Source organism: Hemicordylus capensis, chromosome 4 (assembly GCF_027244095.1).
Source record: "Hemicordylus capensis ecotype Gifberg chromosome 4, rHemCap1.1.pri, whole genome shotgun sequence".
Lineage (NCBI taxonomy): Eukaryota > Metazoa > Chordata > Lepidosauria > Squamata > Cordylidae > Hemicordylus > Hemicordylus capensis.
Window position 1 is genome coordinate 257,168,956 of NC_069660.1, and position 17,077 is coordinate 257,186,032.

General features: G+C 42.6%; 1 protein-coding gene across 14 annotated transcripts in view; it reads right to left on the reverse strand.

The window, feature by feature from the left end:
• The window catches only part of ST18 (ST18 C2H2C-type zinc finger transcription factor), a 366,586-nt gene that overhangs the window by 51,549 nt on the left and 297,960 nt on the right, over nucleotides 1-17,077 (reverse strand). For all 14 annotated transcript variants that reach the window (XR_008306967.1, XM_053249365.1, XM_053249361.1 and 11 more), the window contains 4 exons: nucleotides 16,501-16,591; nucleotides 12,839-12,943; nucleotides 7,084-7,289; nucleotides 3,068-3,279 (listed from right to left, as the gene is read on the reverse strand). Coding sequence is in view for 13 of the 14 variants with exons in the window: in XM_053249365.1 (XP_053105340.1) it covers nucleotides 3,068-3,279; nucleotides 7,084-7,289; nucleotides 12,839-12,943; nucleotides 16,501-16,591 (614 nt within the window). In the remaining variant the exon portion in view is untranslated. The remainder of the gene's footprint in view (nucleotides 1-3,067; nucleotides 3,280-7,083; nucleotides 7,290-12,838; nucleotides 12,944-16,500; nucleotides 16,592-17,077) is intronic.

The following is a 17,077-nucleotide window of genomic DNA, read 5'->3' on the forward strand; positions in this document are numbered from 1 at the left end:
ATTTAATACTATTTAATAATTTTAAACATATTAGGCTATGCGTATTTACTCTCTGACTGTTCTGAATTTGTTTTTCTCCTACATATTTCATGTATTCCAAGCAAGCACCTTTTATTTTTCTGCTTTGTTTCCCTTCAAGGCACAGTATACTTATGCCATTTTGTCTATTCCAATTGTTATGTACTTGAGCTGCATTAGCAGCCAACTGTTTGCAGACTTAATACAATAGTGGAGGTTAGACCATCCCAAATAAAGTGGTCTGAGCAGGTGGAAAAAAAAACTTGGAAAAAATCATTTTTTAAAAAAAGAGAGAGAAAATCTAAATTCAAAAAATTTCATCTCTGAAGCTTTTTTTCTGAGAAAATGGTATGCAAATTGGAAACAAACCCTTACAATTAAAAAAAATAAGAACATAAGACAAGCCCTGCTGGATCAGGCCCAAAGGCTATCCATTTCAGCATCCTGTTTCACACAGTGGCCCACCAGATACCTCTGGGAAGCCCACAGGCAAGAGCTGAGGGCATACCCTCCTGCTGATGCTCCCCTGCAACTGGTAATTAGAGGCATCGTGCCTCTGAGGCTGGAGGTGGTCTATAGCCCTCCGACTAGTAGCCATTGATAGACCTCTCCTCCATGAAGTTATCTAAACCCCTCTTAAAGCCATGTGCACTGTGGAAAAGTAGGAAGAGAATCACAGTGCAGTAATACAAAATTGAAACAAAACAAATGTAACAGTACTCAATTCTGTCTGCAACGCATTTTTAAATCAGTAATTTGTTTTATTTAGGAACATGCATCCAGAAAGTATACTTGTATATATTTTCCTGTTTAAAATCCCAGTTTCCTAAAAGAGATCACTGTCCAAACCAAATAAAAAGAATGTTTGTGTGTTTGGCTACTCCACTGCTTCCTTCACTCTGGCCAGAAGCTAATTCTAATTCTTCTGTCAGATATTCTGTACCACTGGGTTGTCATTGTGCCCTGCTGGAAGTTTGGCAAAAGTGAAGGCTGGCAGAAGACAAGGCATGGAGACATTTTTTTAAATTTTATTTCTGGATGCAACCCACCCCCACCCCCATGATATGCCCCAAATGCCACCGTGAGTTGTTATGATCGCCTTCCATTCTTTGGCAAACACAAAACAGGTGTACAGCTGAAAAATCTTATGTATGGTCTCTTTATTACCTTTCCTTGGCAAGAAAGATTTGTTTCTAAGGTCAGCCAAAGGTAGGCGAAGCAATTTAATATAGCCTCTGGCATCAGCCCCCTTTTCCATACTAGGAAAAAAAACAAACCTCTGCCATTGCCTAGTACTAGACAATTTCTCTGGCCGATATCATGAATACCATCAACAAACCCTGGACCCTTAAAAAGTAGTTTTCTGGATGGCAGAGCTATTTCGAGGCTATCACCATCATTGGCTTCAAGAACCTGGCTGCTGCAATGGCCATCACAAAAGGCAAAGCAGAAGATTCAACTTTGCTGAATACAGGCCTGGGATATCTAATTTGTTGTTGTTTTTTGCAGGCGATTTTTTCGAACAAGAGTTTTTTCATCAGAAATAGCAGTGGTCACCAGGAGTCAACACTGACTCAACGGCACACTTTACCTTTACCTTTCTTGGAAAAGGGGTTCCACTGAAGGAACCTCTCTTCAGCCAGAATGACTGCTGTCCAGATGATGTGATAGAGTGCTGCTGTTCTGTTAATCCATGGAGGATTTGCTAGGCAGTCGTGTATCTGTCTCTGAGAAGTATTCAACTACTTGAATACTAAAGTACAAAGGCAATATTGTAAGCTTCATCTAGAAAGCTTTTTTACACTGTCCATTGCCTTGCCTTGCGCTCTTGCATCTTTCTCCAAGAAGCCACAATGCCTTTGTTTGAGGCTTGTGCCAACACAGTAGCAGTTTCTACTGGAAGTTTTACACACGGGGCTTTTAAAGCCCTTTTAGCTCACATCTTCTCCAGAATGGAGGGGGTGCATCCACATATCGGCCAGATTTACCCTGAAGTCCCTGTGAGTTTTCGGGGAGCAGTTCACCCACACGTATGGGTTTTTCACTGAGTGCTAGAGTGTAGCCTGATTTATAACCGGGGTAAAAAACACACACACCCCACTTCTGTGTTGGTTTTTTTGAGACAACTTTGAGTTCGCAGTAAAGCCTCCCAGTAAACTCGCAGTAAAGCCTGCTGTGTGTAAAAGTCCCTGGAGTTCCTGGAACTACAACTGATGGCACTATTATTACAACACTACCTTACAACAACAATGAGCCTAAGATCCAACTTGCAAGGATGTACAGTCAGGGGTGTGTTATAACCTTTGTGGTATATCACACACAGATGCCTTTTGTGGCTTTTACTGATGAACAGAAACACAATATGATTAGAACAAAATTGGTATGGTTATCAACTAAATAAATCAGATCTGCAAGTGATTCCACATAACTGATTTTAAGTTTTTTAATGTAACTTTTATGGAATTTTATAATATCTTAACTTTTGTAAACTGCCTTGAGATGCATTATGGAAGGCAGTTTACAAATTGAACAATAAATAAACAAACAAGTGATCTCCACTTCACCTCTAGTTCTCCAAATATCACAGCTCTTATTCACCTCCTATGATTTTCTGAATAAGGATCAACTCCATGATTGTCAGTAGACTCACCAGACAGTACCCAAAATATCAAAACTCTGATCTGTGAATACTTTTTATAATATTATTGTTTCAATGAATGTTAGCAGCCCCATGAATGGTAACTTTCAGTAGTCTTTGCGCTATGCCAATAGAAGCCTCTTTTAACAGGTTTTGCTAACAGATTCTCTTGTGCATTAAAACCAATTATGGCGCCTGTCCACAACACAATCCTTGAATTTCTTTTCTGGTCTACCCCACCCCCACCCCACCCCCGTCATTCCTCTGCCTCTCTTTAAAAGAACACGCAGAAAGAAGCTGCTCTTTTTTGGAGGAGGAAGGGAGGAACTGAATGCAGTCACTTCCATGAAAGACAGTTTATTTGCACAGTTTAGTAGCTAGCACACCCTCCAGGTTCTTGGACTAGCCTACCTTGGCAGACAGACTCTGTGGTTTGTTGGAGAGGATCTCTGCTGCTTCCCTGCAGTGGGTGGAAAGGTTCAGGATTGCAGCAGCTGCTGCTATGTGGGTGTCTTCACTACATTGACCGTAGCCATAAGAGTTGGCATGGTAAGGGCTCTGTGTGTGGGCGCTAGCACTAGGCAGCCGATGAGAAAATTTTCCTGGATTTGAAAAATGCTTTGCTGTTGAAGAGAGATTTGATTAGAAATAGCTTGCATGCAACGGTCTCCCTATTAAATATCTTGGGTTTTATGGCTTATAATTTCATGCCATAAAACATACAAAGATGAAATTAAAGATAGTCTATTGACTAGGAACTATTAAAGAGCTTCATGAATATATATATATATATATATATATATATATATATACACACACACACACACACACACACACACACACACACACACACACCTTTTTGACATTATAGTTATAAACTTATAATTACTCTATGGATGAGATCCCCCCCCCCCCATTTTCAAGAGAAATGTTTAAACAAGACAAATTGTGAAATCTTTACTCAAGATTTACTCATTCCTTACACAGGAAATTCTTTAATCAACTTCAGTAAATAGATGAATCGGAATGAACATGATTTGGCCCAATTAGTTGGGCTGCAAATAGGCTTCAAATGTAATTAAAACATATACAATGAGTTACACTGAACTCTGAATTGTAATATATATAAAGCCAACAAAATAAGCTGTAACAATCATGGGCTATAGCCAAATGTTGCCTGACATTTACTGTTACACATTTATTCTTTTTGATAAATAAATCTGATTGCTTAAAAGGTTGGAACAGTTAAATAAAAACAGTGTCCTTTATAGAGGAAGAACATTATATTATATCGTGAAATATAATATTCACCGAGAAAATAAATATAAAGTGCATCTTAATTGCTAGCTATTTTAAAGCAAGAAAGCAGAACTAAGGTAAGATTCAGACTGAGTTAACAGGTATTATTTGTTACTTGACATAGATATGTTAGCTAAAGAGGAACAATTCAAAAATAGCAACTCTTATCAAGTTCATTATTACTGTAACTAAAAGTTGCTTTTCTCATTTTTGTTCACATTATCAGTGGAGGTATTACTGATTTTATTGATTTGACCGATTGCTAAAATTGGAAGATCCTTTATTTTTACCTCTTGTAGTTTTATGTTTGTTGATGCTTGCCAGACCTCATATTTCATGCATGCACCAATTTTTTTCCTTGAGTTTCCCTTTCAGAAGGAGGTCCCCTGCCCCAAACTCCCAACATCTCATTAAATGTTCTTGAGTTCAAAATACAGTGAGAAGATTAGAATAAGAAGAGTTCTAAAAACAGGACCTGGAGCGGGAGGGAAATGATGGCCTTGGAATTGTTTTAATTAAAGGCAGTATATAAACTTAACAATAAATAAATTAAATAAATAAAAATGGCATCACTTCCCTATTAAAGTGTTCACCAACATAATCACAAATTGTCATTTGGCCTCAAAAAATCTAAAGAGCATTTTAAGAGTTTGGGGAGGTACATGAGGGATCCTTCTTAAAAGGAAATGGAGAAAAAAAATTGGTGTGCCCACAGAACAATGGCAATTTAAAATAATGGTTGGACTTGAGAACGGTATGTGCACACTGAGTGATATCCAGACTACTAAAGGTCATATTTCTGAGTGCTTCTGGAGAAAGGGGAAGTCATCAGAATTTCCCTTCCCCATGCAAGCACTGGTGCAGCATTAGTCTGTAACTCGTCAGAAGCACTAGTGCTATACTGGTGCTTTTTCCATAGCATCGATGCTTTGGTTAGTCTGGATTGTGTGCATACAATTATTTTCCAACTACTATTTTAAACTGCCAGGAAGCTTTTCACATGGGGCTTTTGAAGCCCTTTATCTTACATCTCCTCCAGAATGGAGGGGGTGCATTCACATATCAGCTAGATTTACCCCAAAGTCCCTATCAGGGAGCAATTCACACACAATTTGGGTTTTTCATTGTGCATTAGAGTGTAACCCAATTTATATCTGGGGTAAAAAAATCCACTATTTGTGTTGGTTTTTTGGGACAAGTTCAAGTTCACAGTGAAGCCTCCTCAAAAACCTGTGGTAAAACCTGTTGTGAGTAAAAGTCCCAGGTGATAATACTTTTAAGCTTTTCCATTTAAAAAATAATAATACATGGATAGAAGTTGAACATAAGAACAGCCCTGCTAGATCAGGCCTAAGGCTTATCTAGTCCAGCATCCTGTTTCATACAGCAACCCACCAGATGCCTCTGAGAAGTCCACAGGGAAGAAATGACTTGAGGCCATGCCCTCTCTCCTGCTCTTGCTCCCCTGCAACTGGTATTTAGAGGCATCTTGTCTGAGGCTGGATATGGCCTACAGTAGTCAGACTAGTAGCCACTGATAGACCTGTCCTCCATAAATTTGTCTGAGCCTCTTTTAAAGCCATCCAAGCTATGTTTTTTACAGGTTTCCCCAGTCATGTACTAATGGCATTTTTTTTGGCCAAGATTTAGGTACACAAAGTAACACCAATATAATCCAGGAACCTGTTTCTTATTGTAAGGCAAAGAAGAAGTCTCATTTTCTCAGGGATAGTTTTTTATCCCACTTCAACACATTACAAATTGGCTTTTTCGTTCAGAGAGAGCAGACTCTATGCTGTGAACAAAGAAACTATCTGCAAGCCTTATTTTGGCAAGCATCACACATACAGCCAGGGGCAGCCAGTACAAACCATCTGGGGGAGTGGAAAATGAGCCTCAGGTGCAGTGCATGATGCTCCCATTCCACCCTGGCTCCCTCTCTCACCTCGTTGCCACCCCCTCCCCCAGCCCAGCGGACAGGTAATTCACCCAGTTGGGGACTAAACTCCCCATACATGAACTACCAGCCCACTAGTCTCAGGGCGAGGAACAGAGAGAAGTGGCTGCGGAAAGAAAGAAAGAAAGAAAGAAAGAAAGAAAGAAAGAAAGAAAGAAAGAAAGAAAGATCCATATCCCTGTTTCCAAAGGGCTCACAGTCTAAAAAGAAACCATAAGATAGACACCAGCAACAGTCACTGGAGGTATTGTCCTGGGGATGGATAGGGCCAGTTATTTCCCCCCTGCTAAATAAGGAGATAAGCCCTAAACCTAGCCTTATCTAAAACAAAAAATGGTTGGGGAATCTGTGGGGATAGGATCATGTTTATGGGGACTAGAGTAGTAGGATAACATTTTAGTCACTCAACTGTGCATGGCAAAAGCAAGTGGCAACCTTTGGATGACTGCTTATGTACTACACATGGGCCCAGGGGGAAAGGACTACTACAAGCATAAAAGCAACATTTCTGCCTTCACACTGGTGCCCATCCCAGATGCTGTCACAACACATCATGACAATGTTACCTGCTGCAGAATTCAACAACACCTTGAAGTCCAATTAGTTGCTAGGTGATGGATCAGCAGCCTAATAGTTATACTGTTTTAGACCAGCAACTGGATTTTGCTTATTGACCTGCATGGGATTATTTTCAACATTGGATCCAAGAACCATACACTTGGGATAGTGAGAATATGAAATCTTCTGCATTCCCCCTATAGCTGTGGTGCTGCCTTTTGATGAGAAAAAGGCCCTCTAATCCAGTGGATCACTGGATAAATTGTGGGGAATGCATTGAAATCTGATAGGAGTGATTGAGACAAAGATCTCTTCCAGCAATAGAGGAGTGTATGTGGAACTCCATGCCAAATCTCCATAGAGATCCCCAGGTCTCCCAAATTTGTGCACAAGACACTGTATCTGCAGGCACAGCAACATATGCAAGCTTTTCAATGCTTCCCCAGCTTTGTGATTGAAACCAGAGGGTTTCCCCTCCCCCCACTATGGTACACTTCTAAACTGCATGGTTAAACGTGGTTTGGCTATATTAAAGACATTTGTTAGTTTTTACAATCTAGCTGAAATTGAAACAAAGAAAAAAATGTTATTGGATTTTGTGTTTTTCACTTACATTCGAGGAATTGCGTAGGTTTTTGGCCTTGCACAGTTGGCATCATTGTTCGTTTGCCAAATACTTGGGCATCAAAGCTAGCATAGTCAAATGGTACTTTCCCACACTTCTCTTGGTCTCTTGTAAAGGTGGGTCTGGGAGAAGGGATTGGTTGGGCAGATCTGCAGTGGTACTGAGATAGCTCAAGCTGCTTCACTAAGTGTGTCCTACAGAGACAATGAAGAAGACAGTAAGAAACTAGAATAATGACACTATTGATTTCATTTTCTTGCCAAGGTGTAACTGACTAACATACATTCAAGCTGCAGACCTATGCCCACTTACTTGACAGTGGCTGACATCCAGTCAGTGCAGTGTTAGGAGGTGGAATAGCAGCTGCACCTTTGCACTGAGAGCTAAGCAGGGAGAGTGATTTTAGCACTCTCCCCTCCAAACCTGCTCTTTGGTTTCCAGGCATATGTGCCTGAGGGCTGCACAACCCACAGGAACATATTCATGGGAGCCAAAACATACTTTTGGAGAGAGGGGAGAGCAACAAAAATCACTTCCCTCTCCCCCTGCACATATGTTCTGCTACTTGACAAGCCTTCAGCTGTGCTAGGAGCAGCCCTTGCTGTAAGGACACCGCTCCTGCTCCACCCCCAGGCCCCCAATGCTGTGCTGGATGTCAGCCAGTATGTTGCACTGAACTCAGTAGGACTTACTTCTGATATTGTGCTGTCAATGCTGAGAACTAGGAGAGGACAAAATATTTGCAAAGCCAGGTGTTAAGACTGATCTAATATTTATTTATTTATATTTTAATACTGCCCTTCGTCCAAAGACCCTAGAGTGGTTAACCGCCAAAAAAACAGTAGTAAAAACTCCAGTTAAAAAATCCTGATATAATAAAGCACAGCTATGTTAAAAAGAGATCTAGAGGCCCTTGTAGAAAAAGGGTGGTCTTCAGATTCCTCCGAAAGGCTGAGAGAGAGGGAACCATGCAAATCTCAGCTGTGAGCAAGTTCCATAGCCTGGGGACATTCCTGGAGAAGGCCCTGTTCCGCATACTTAACAGGCTGGAAAAACTATAATTGACTGCTTTTATAATTTTTATAAAGATTTTTTTCTTTTATGAAGACACATTAGCCATGTTGACAACATGTTGTTTGGAATGAATGCATGTCATTTGTGGATTGTGATTCCTGGCCCATTTCCTGATCTCCAGATGTTTATTCAACCTTCCATCAGTTATGTGCCCACACATATAGGCTCTTTACAGACGGTCAGGTTAACATGGAGATGGTGGGTGGGGCCAATGAGAAAGATCCCAACCTCCCCCCCCCACCCCCAGTGTGTTCATTGTTCATGAACATGTCACCTGCACAGGGCTTCAATTATCTAGTATTACTCCTGCTAACCAACAACAGTCCTACCTTAAGGTGTCATCTGTCTCCATATTATGGGCTGGTCCAACTATATAAGCAACTCAAGTGGCTACTGGTGCCAGCAGCATTGGTAGATATCCAGTGAAGCAGAATGTGCTTTGAGAGGCATGCCCAGGATCTCTTGCATGCTGTAGAATGCTAGAGTGTAACTCTTGGATTGTGCTCAGATGCCTATGCTCCAGAAGTTATGCTCGAGCATCCTTTGCAACCTGCAAGGGTGCTTCTCTCAGATTATGGACCGGGACTCATGATCCGTGAGACCCGGTTTGGGGCGGTGAGCGGGGAGGGAGCCCTGGGCGGCCGGATCAGCTGCCCACATGATTGCCGGCTCCAAGATGGAGCCGGTGGGGGCTGGGGAGCTTGGGGGCCGCGCGGTCCCCGGAAGCTCCAGTATGTCCTGTGTGAGCGCGCAGGGCATACAGGGAGGACCCCCGGAGCTGGGAGGTGGCTTTTCGCCTCCCCTCTGGGGGTCTACTCATGAGTAGGTGCAGTGTGAAGCTGCGCCGCAGCTACTCACAATTAAACAAACCAGGTTTGCAGAGCGCTCGCTCTGCAAACCTGGTTTTGGGGCAGGGGTTCTCGAGCGGGTTACCTGCTCCAGAACCACCGGGCTCGCAGCCGAGCCCAGTGGTTCTGACAATTGGGAAAAATTGGGCTAGGCTTTTCTAGCCCAATTTTTCCCGAACGTGGGAATAGCCCTGAAGCAATATAAATGCTTGGTGTGGCAAGCCTAACACATGAACAGGCTCTCATAGCTGTTTAGTGGAAGGCTCCCTAGAGGCAAAGCAAGCAGTGGTTAAAGCACAATGTATGACCTAAGGAGGCGGGTCTCACAATCCGTGAGACCCGCTTTTGTAAGAACTGTAGGGAGAGCGGGCAGGGAGCCCTGGGCGGGCGGATTGGGCGCCCACACGATGGCCGGCTCCGAGATGGAGCCGGCGGGGGGGGAGTGGGGGCCGCATGGCCCCCACAAGCCCCAGTATGCCCTGTGCGAGCTTGCAGGGCATACTGGGGAGACCCAGGAGGCTGCTTTTAAGCCTCCTGGCCGGGGGTCTACTTGTGAACAGGCACAGCACAAAGGCGCGCCACGGTTACTCATGATCGCAAAAAGCAGGTTTGCAGGAGCGCTCGCTCCGCAAACCTGCTTGTTACGAGGGGTTCTCGAGTGGGTTTGCCGCTCCAGGGGTGCTTCTGAAATTCTTCCCATCTAAATTCCATTCCATATTCTGGAGTTCCAAACTACCTGTCTTTGCTTCCAAATAGTTCTAATTTTTATATCTGAGTTTTGCAGTTTGTTACACTTTTCATTTCCTTGAGTTTATGTGTGTCTTTTCCTCTTCCTCTATATGATCAATGTGCTGTGAACATGTGCACTGATAAAATGTTGCCACACATACATGATTGTGACTGTTCAGATTCCTGTTCAGGAGTTATGCAAATTGTACTCTCTTACAGCATCCCTGAGAAAGCACCTGAAAATCTGATCCCCACCATGACATGCATGGACTGCCACCACCCCTGCTCTCCATTCTTACAGTGTATATATGCAGAGACAAACACTGTATTTATGGAGAGATAATCCCTGTAATGCAGAATACTGGATCACAGGGAGGATCTCTCCATGTGTACAGTGTCTCTCTGCAGGCAAACACTTTAAGTATGGAGAACGGGTGGGGGGGTTACACAACTCTTGTTGAGGGTGGGACTTTCAAGTGATTTCTCGGGCACTCTGTATGCAAATAGAGCATCCCCAGTTTGCATAATGCCCAAACAGGGCTTATGATGATATCAAAATCTTTTTTTATGTAGCTTCCCAGTGCAGCTTCCCAAGAATGCATGCATTCATCATTAAAAGACTGAAAAAAGAACTTTGGTTCAACCATATGTTCCTATGTTCCATATGAATGCATCAAGACTGCTTCTTCTTCTTCTTCTTCTTCTTCTTTTTTGCAGTCTCAAGGAGAACAGAGATGCAAAGGAACTGAAGGAGGTGGAAGCTTCAGCAAACTACTTAAATTCAAATTCTAGAACTAGATTAGAAATCCTCTTAACTAAATCAGTATTCAGGTTGATGAAACACGGGCCAGAGCGCACCCATGGATCAAGAAACGAATGAAATGGGGGAAATCCTTTCGTGCCTGATATACCGTGAAGTCAACACCTCAGGCCATGCTAGCAATTATCATTGGCACAAGTAGATATTATACATTACTGTATGCAACAATTGATTGGAATATTTGTGAAGAAAGAATAATTAACAGTGTTGCATACCCCTTAGCTGCATTGCTATGTTCATGTAGTAACTACTTACATTATGTAATTTCACAGACACTTTTGTATACAAAATAAGCACTTTTGCATTAAGACATGTACTTGCCAAACTGACATAATATTTACTAATGGCTCAGAAGGTGCCTATAATGAACTAGGTGTATATTGGTCCACTTGATGTGGCTTCCTTCTGTATTAAGAAGGGCAACATTCCATTTTGGGGAGTCAACAACAGTAGTCTGTCTTATTTCTTTGTTGCTTTGATGGCAAAACCTCTCATCTCCCCAGTTCTGCATTCACCTAATCCCTGTTAACTGTCCCAAACTGCTCTCGGTTTCTTAAGTTCCTGATGAGGCTACCTGGGAGAGGAGTAGAGCAGAATTTTTCTCCTTACTGGTCTACATAATGGTCAAACATTTATAGCAATATTGCCTCTATTAGCATAAGGAATGGAAGCATATACTTCTCAAATTGGCTTTTCACAAATGCTCTATCCCTTAGAAGATATGGATTGGGTCAGACATACTTGGAGATTGGAATGGCAGTTGGATAACCTGTTGCCCAATCTTGGTGGGTTGAATTTTTTTTTTTTTTTTTTAGAAGAGATGAGGCTGTGAGCTTTTCATTTTTATTCCATTTCTCTCGCTTCTCTCTTTTCTTCTTATTTCTTCTTATTTTCTTCTTTTTGTCCTAATGCCTCCTGAGAATACACAACTTTGCCAGAGCTGCTTCAAGCTAGGGGGTGACCTAGCAACCACAAACATATTGAAATGGCCTGAACAAGGACTTTTGGAACTGGGTAACTAAGACATGTCTATGCCTTTTAACATCTTGCTGTCACGAGACAAAGAAAAGCCTTCCTTTTAACCAGATGTAGAAATATCTTCTTTCCTGTTATGGTTTAAATTCCAAGTGGACTGCTTTCCTAATATGAAACCTGTTGTTTATCTATTACATGAATGTGTCTATGAATGAAACCCTCAATGTCTACCTATGCTTAAGTGCTCTGTTTCATTTAAGGAAAGACCCCATCAAATGGGGGCTGCAGTGGGGATGAGTAGATAACATCTGCTCACATTGTTGCATAATTGTAAGTCAGATCCAGCCCATTTAAGGCTAAATTTCTGCACTAGTCTAATGAATTGTAAGAAGAAAAGAGTGTTGAAATGTAGACACTGGACTATGAGTACATAGAAGAGGTGTGTTCCGTTAAGCCCATTTATGATTGTTTTTATAAGCAATCCACAATACTCCACTTCCTCAACCAAATTAGCTGGAAGCATCTGACCTTTCTGAAGCATTTCAGGAGAAATAAGTATAAAATAAACTTGTGAACTCTGCTGTAAGCAAACCTGGTTTTGGTGGCAGAAATAACTTTTCAACTAGATCTGTGCCTAAAGCATTAATGAAGAAGGGATATTAGGAAAGCTTATTTAATGTATCCACAATTTGATCAAAGTGCAACATACTCTTAATGAACTCATTTGGACAAAGGACATATGGAAGCAGAGCTTTCAAAGGATCAGTTCATACAAACATAGTAAAAGCTTCTTTTAATCTGTGCAGCTAAATAAAAGCAATGTCCCTTGTAGACACACATGCAACATAATACTCAGATATAGTTTCTTTTCCTGTATGAACTAAATGCATGCATGGCAAGCTCACTTTGTGAATCTGGTGCTACAAGAGTAAATTGCTAGCTTCCATGCCATTAACTATTAGCATGCAAAACTGCATTTCATAATCATAGCACCTGATTTACAAAGGCTGTTTACTATTCAGTCCATGAAGGGAAAAATACCCAGCTGAATGGACTGAAAGAAATCCAAGTAGTAGTTCTGTGCATAAGCACTGCAATCTGTTGACTCAGTGTCCATGCAGAACTTGGAAGACCGTTCTGAGGCACTCGTGTCTTGCACAAGACATTAATGAATGAATTACCTGCGTTACAGATTCAAAAGTTGAATATTTCAGAGTGTTACAAACTGAAACATGTTTATAAACCGATTTGCACCCATGTATCTCTACTATAAATACCATTAGTGAACAATTCTTACCTGTGGACCTGATCATGGCACTCCCCTATTTTGGGAGAGTCGTGCTGAATTTTTTCCTGAGACATTGCCATTTTTTCAGCTGCAGCAATTGGACAACCAGAAAGACTGTTTAAAAGAGATTTGCCACATAAGTGATTTCATGCAAAGTATGAGGACCTCAAACATGCATTTTGGCACAATTGACACAACATTTATTTTATTTATTTATTTATCATAATTTACACCACCCAAAACTTATGTCTCTGGGCGGTTTACAACAAGATTAAAAGTAAAACATTAATTTAAAAACAAAAACAAAAAATTTAAAAGCAAGAAATTTAAAACACAATTTAATTTTTTAAAACAATATTCTAAAAACAACATTAAAACAATCAAAACAATATCAGTTAAAAGTCTGGGTGAAGAAATGTGTCTTTAGAGACTTTTAAAAAGATGTCGAGATGAGGAGGCTCTTATTTCACTAGGGAGCACATTCCAGAGCCTCGGGGCAGCAACGGAGAAGGCCCATCCCTGCGTAGCTACCAGAAGAGCTGGTGGCAAATGCAGACGGACCTCTCCCGATGATCTCAATGGGTGGTGGGGTTCATAACGAAGAAGACGTTCTCTTAAAAACCCAGGGCCCAAGCTGTTTAGGGCTTCATAGGTTATGACCAGCACCTTGTATTTTGCCTGGAAACATATTGGCAGCCAGTGTAACTCCTTCAAAAGAGGAGTAATATGGTCTCTGCTAGATTCTGGACCAACTGTAGTTTCCGGACCACGTACAAGGGCAGCCCCACATAGAGCACATTGCAGTAATCCAGTCTGGAGGTTACCAGCAGATTAACCACTGTTTTGAGGTCATCTAACTCAAGAAAATGACATAGCTGGTGTATCAGCCGAAGCTGATAGAAGGCACTTCTGGCCGCTGTCTCAACCTGGGACACCAGGGAGAGACTTGGATCCAGAAGCACCCCTAGACTGCGTACCTGTTCCTTCTGTGGAAGTGTGACCCCATCCAGAACAGGCAGATCAAAATTGTCTCTCGAGTTCCAACCCCGCACAATGAGTACCTCTGTCTTAGCCGGATTCAGTCTCAGATTGTTTTCCCTCATCCAGCCCATTACCGACTCCAGGCAGGCATTTAGGGAGGTTATGCCCTCTCCCAATGATTCTGACATGGAGAAATAGATTTGGGTGTCATCAGCATACTGATAATGCTCTGCACCAAATCTCCTGATGATCTCTCCCAGCAGTTTTATGTAGATGTCAAACAACATCGGAGACAATATGGAGCCCTGAGGGACACCATAGGAAAGTTCAGATTTTGAAGAACAGCAGTCTCCAAGGGACACTATCTGGAACCTGCCTGAGAGATAGGAGTGGAACCACTGCAAAGCAGTGCCTCCCATCCTCAACCCCCTCAGACGCTGCAGAAGGATACTATAGTCAATAGTATCTAAAGCTGCCGAGAGGTCCAAAAGGACCAACAGAGTCACACTTCCTCTGTCCATTCCCAGTTGGAGATCATCCATCAGGCCGACCAAGACAGTCTCCACCCTATAGCCAGCCCAGAAGCCAGTTTGAAATGGGTCTAGATAATCCGTTTCCTCCAAGACTGCCTGGAGCTGGGAGGCCACCACCCTCTCAATTACCTTGCCCAGCCACGGAAGGTTGGAGACAGGCCTGTAGTTACTCAGCTCTGAGGGATCCAAGGTAGGATTCTTCAGAAGTGGTCTAATAATTGCCTCCTTAAGACTAGGAGGCATCCTACCTTCCCTCAGAGAGGCATTTATGATCTCTACCAGGCCTTCTACAACAACCTCCCTGTTAAATCGAACAAGCCATGTTGGGCAAGGGTCAAGAGGACAGGTGGTGGGCCGCACTGTTCCAATCAGCTTGTCCACATCCTCAGGACTCACAAACTGGAACTGATCCAACCTAACCACATAAGAGGAGTCACTGGATACCTCCACCTCAGATACTGAAGTAAGTGCAGAGAAGAAATCCAAGTCAGCCCAAATATGAGATATTTTCCCCACAAAGAATTCATTAAACACATCACAGCGGGTAATAAATGGTTCCAAATTCTTATTCAAGGGAGAAGGGGCACATACTACCCCTCTCACAACCCTGGACAACTCCGCCGGATCTGGACTTACGGATGCAATACGGGCAGAAAAGAATTGCTTCTTTGCCGCACGTATCGCCTGAGCATAGGTCTTCAAATGAGCTCTATGTTGCAATCTGCTGAATTCAAGCTGAGTCTTTCTCCACCTATTCTCCAGTCATCTACCTCACCGCTTCAGCCCCCGTAGTTCTTCTGTATACCAAGGGGCCAGTTTTGAAGCAGGTTGGAGAGGACACTTAGGAGCGATCATGTCTAGCACCCCGATGAGTTTGCCATTCCAATTCTTCACCAGGACATCAACAGGATCACCAGCAAAGCCAACATTGAATCCCTCCAAGGCTTCTTGAAATCCTATGGGATCCAATAACCCTCTTGGGCGGACCATCCTAATAGGTCCCTCGCCCCTGCGAAGGTGGGGTGTGACTGTGAGTCCAACCTTAACCAGATGGTGGTCCGTCCATGACAATGGGGAAATCACAGGATTCCCCACCCACGGAACACCACCCTGATCAGAGTGAAAGACCAAATCAAGCATGGGACTTGCAATGTGTGTCGGTCCCGAGACCACCTGAGATAGGCCCATAGTCATCATGGCCGCTATGAACTCCTGAGCCGCCCCAGACAATTGGTCCCGAAATGAACATTGAATTTGCCCAGCACCACAAGCCTGGGCGACTCCAACACCAAACCCAAGACCAAGTCCGTCAGCTCAGTTAGGGACTCTGCTGAGCAGTGGGGCAATCAGTACACCAACAGAAGTCCCAGTCTATCCCTGGTCTCCAAACTTAAGTACACACATTTGATATGGTCTGACACTCTAGCAGGGATCCTGGTAAGGGGGATATTATTCTTGTAGACCACAGCCACTCCACCTCCCCTCCCCAGGTCCCTCACCCGCTCCTCAACAGTGTACCCTGGAGGGAGAAGCTGGGACCACACTGGGCCCCCAGCCTCCCCTAACCAGGTCTTTGTAATACATACAGTACCAGGTCAGCACCTTCATTCAGAATCAAATCATGGATGGTTTCTGATTTGTTCTGGACCGACCTGGCATTATATACATTCTTCCCTTGATCTCCCACATTATTCTGAGGGCCCTCTTCATCCATCCCACTTCCTCTGTGGAAGTCCAGCCATCTCTCTTTCCACAGTTATCACAGACATCCAATTCTTGTTGTGGGCTTTGTCACATCATATCCCTATTCCAGTTAGGCTATTCCTGGTCATTCACTCATTCCTCACTCTCATGTCCTCTGGTCTATTTGCATGCCCTTTCCTAATGCCATTGTCTCCGAGATCCCTTGCCTGTTGTATGCCTCTCATTGCTTCATATATAATATTGCTTCATATAGCATTTATCATTGTTAGTACCGTACTGTAGTGGAGTGGAGAGACAGTCCGCATGTTGTTTCAATCTGTTGTTGATTGAATAAAGTTGTGGTACCTTTTGCCTCATGTCTTCATTGGTGTGGGTACCATGTCCAATGCAAATTGAAATTTTAATTTGTTTAAACAGCCTAAATTATCATCAGTAATAATAGCCCAGGATTACCTTCTGTGAGTGTTGCGGTTGCTATTTACATGTCCTCTTCCTGTACATCCAGGAGTGGGGCACTTTAGAACATTTTCATGCATGGCAAGGACTAAACAAAAAGGGAAAAAAGTGTGGAACAAAGATGCAACTCTTCCTAATTCAAAACTGTTTTTAGTCAGCATTTATCCTCATTTGAGATGCAATCAGAGTTAAGAGGTTATTATCTTTTGGTTGTAATTTGTGCAGTTATTTGAGATATAATAAACTTTTTTTAAAATAAAAAGTTCCAGAATGTGTTTTTATGGAACCCCACACACAATGGATAACCTTGCTACATCAGAGAGACACATATGGGGGTGGGGGGAAAGAGAGATGAATCAAGAAGCTTTGATCTTGCAAGGCTGTTGATTCCTTCAGCTTACTTTAGCATCACATTAATTATTTCAACAGATCAGTGTCTGATAATAGTTCATGTCTGGGCAACAGATTCAGGGGTATTCACACTATCCTCTCAAACAGTAATACATCACTCTAGCAGTAATTTCAGAAATAGAGTCATCCCTGCCAATGTAGTGGAGAGTCAGCTACATCCGTT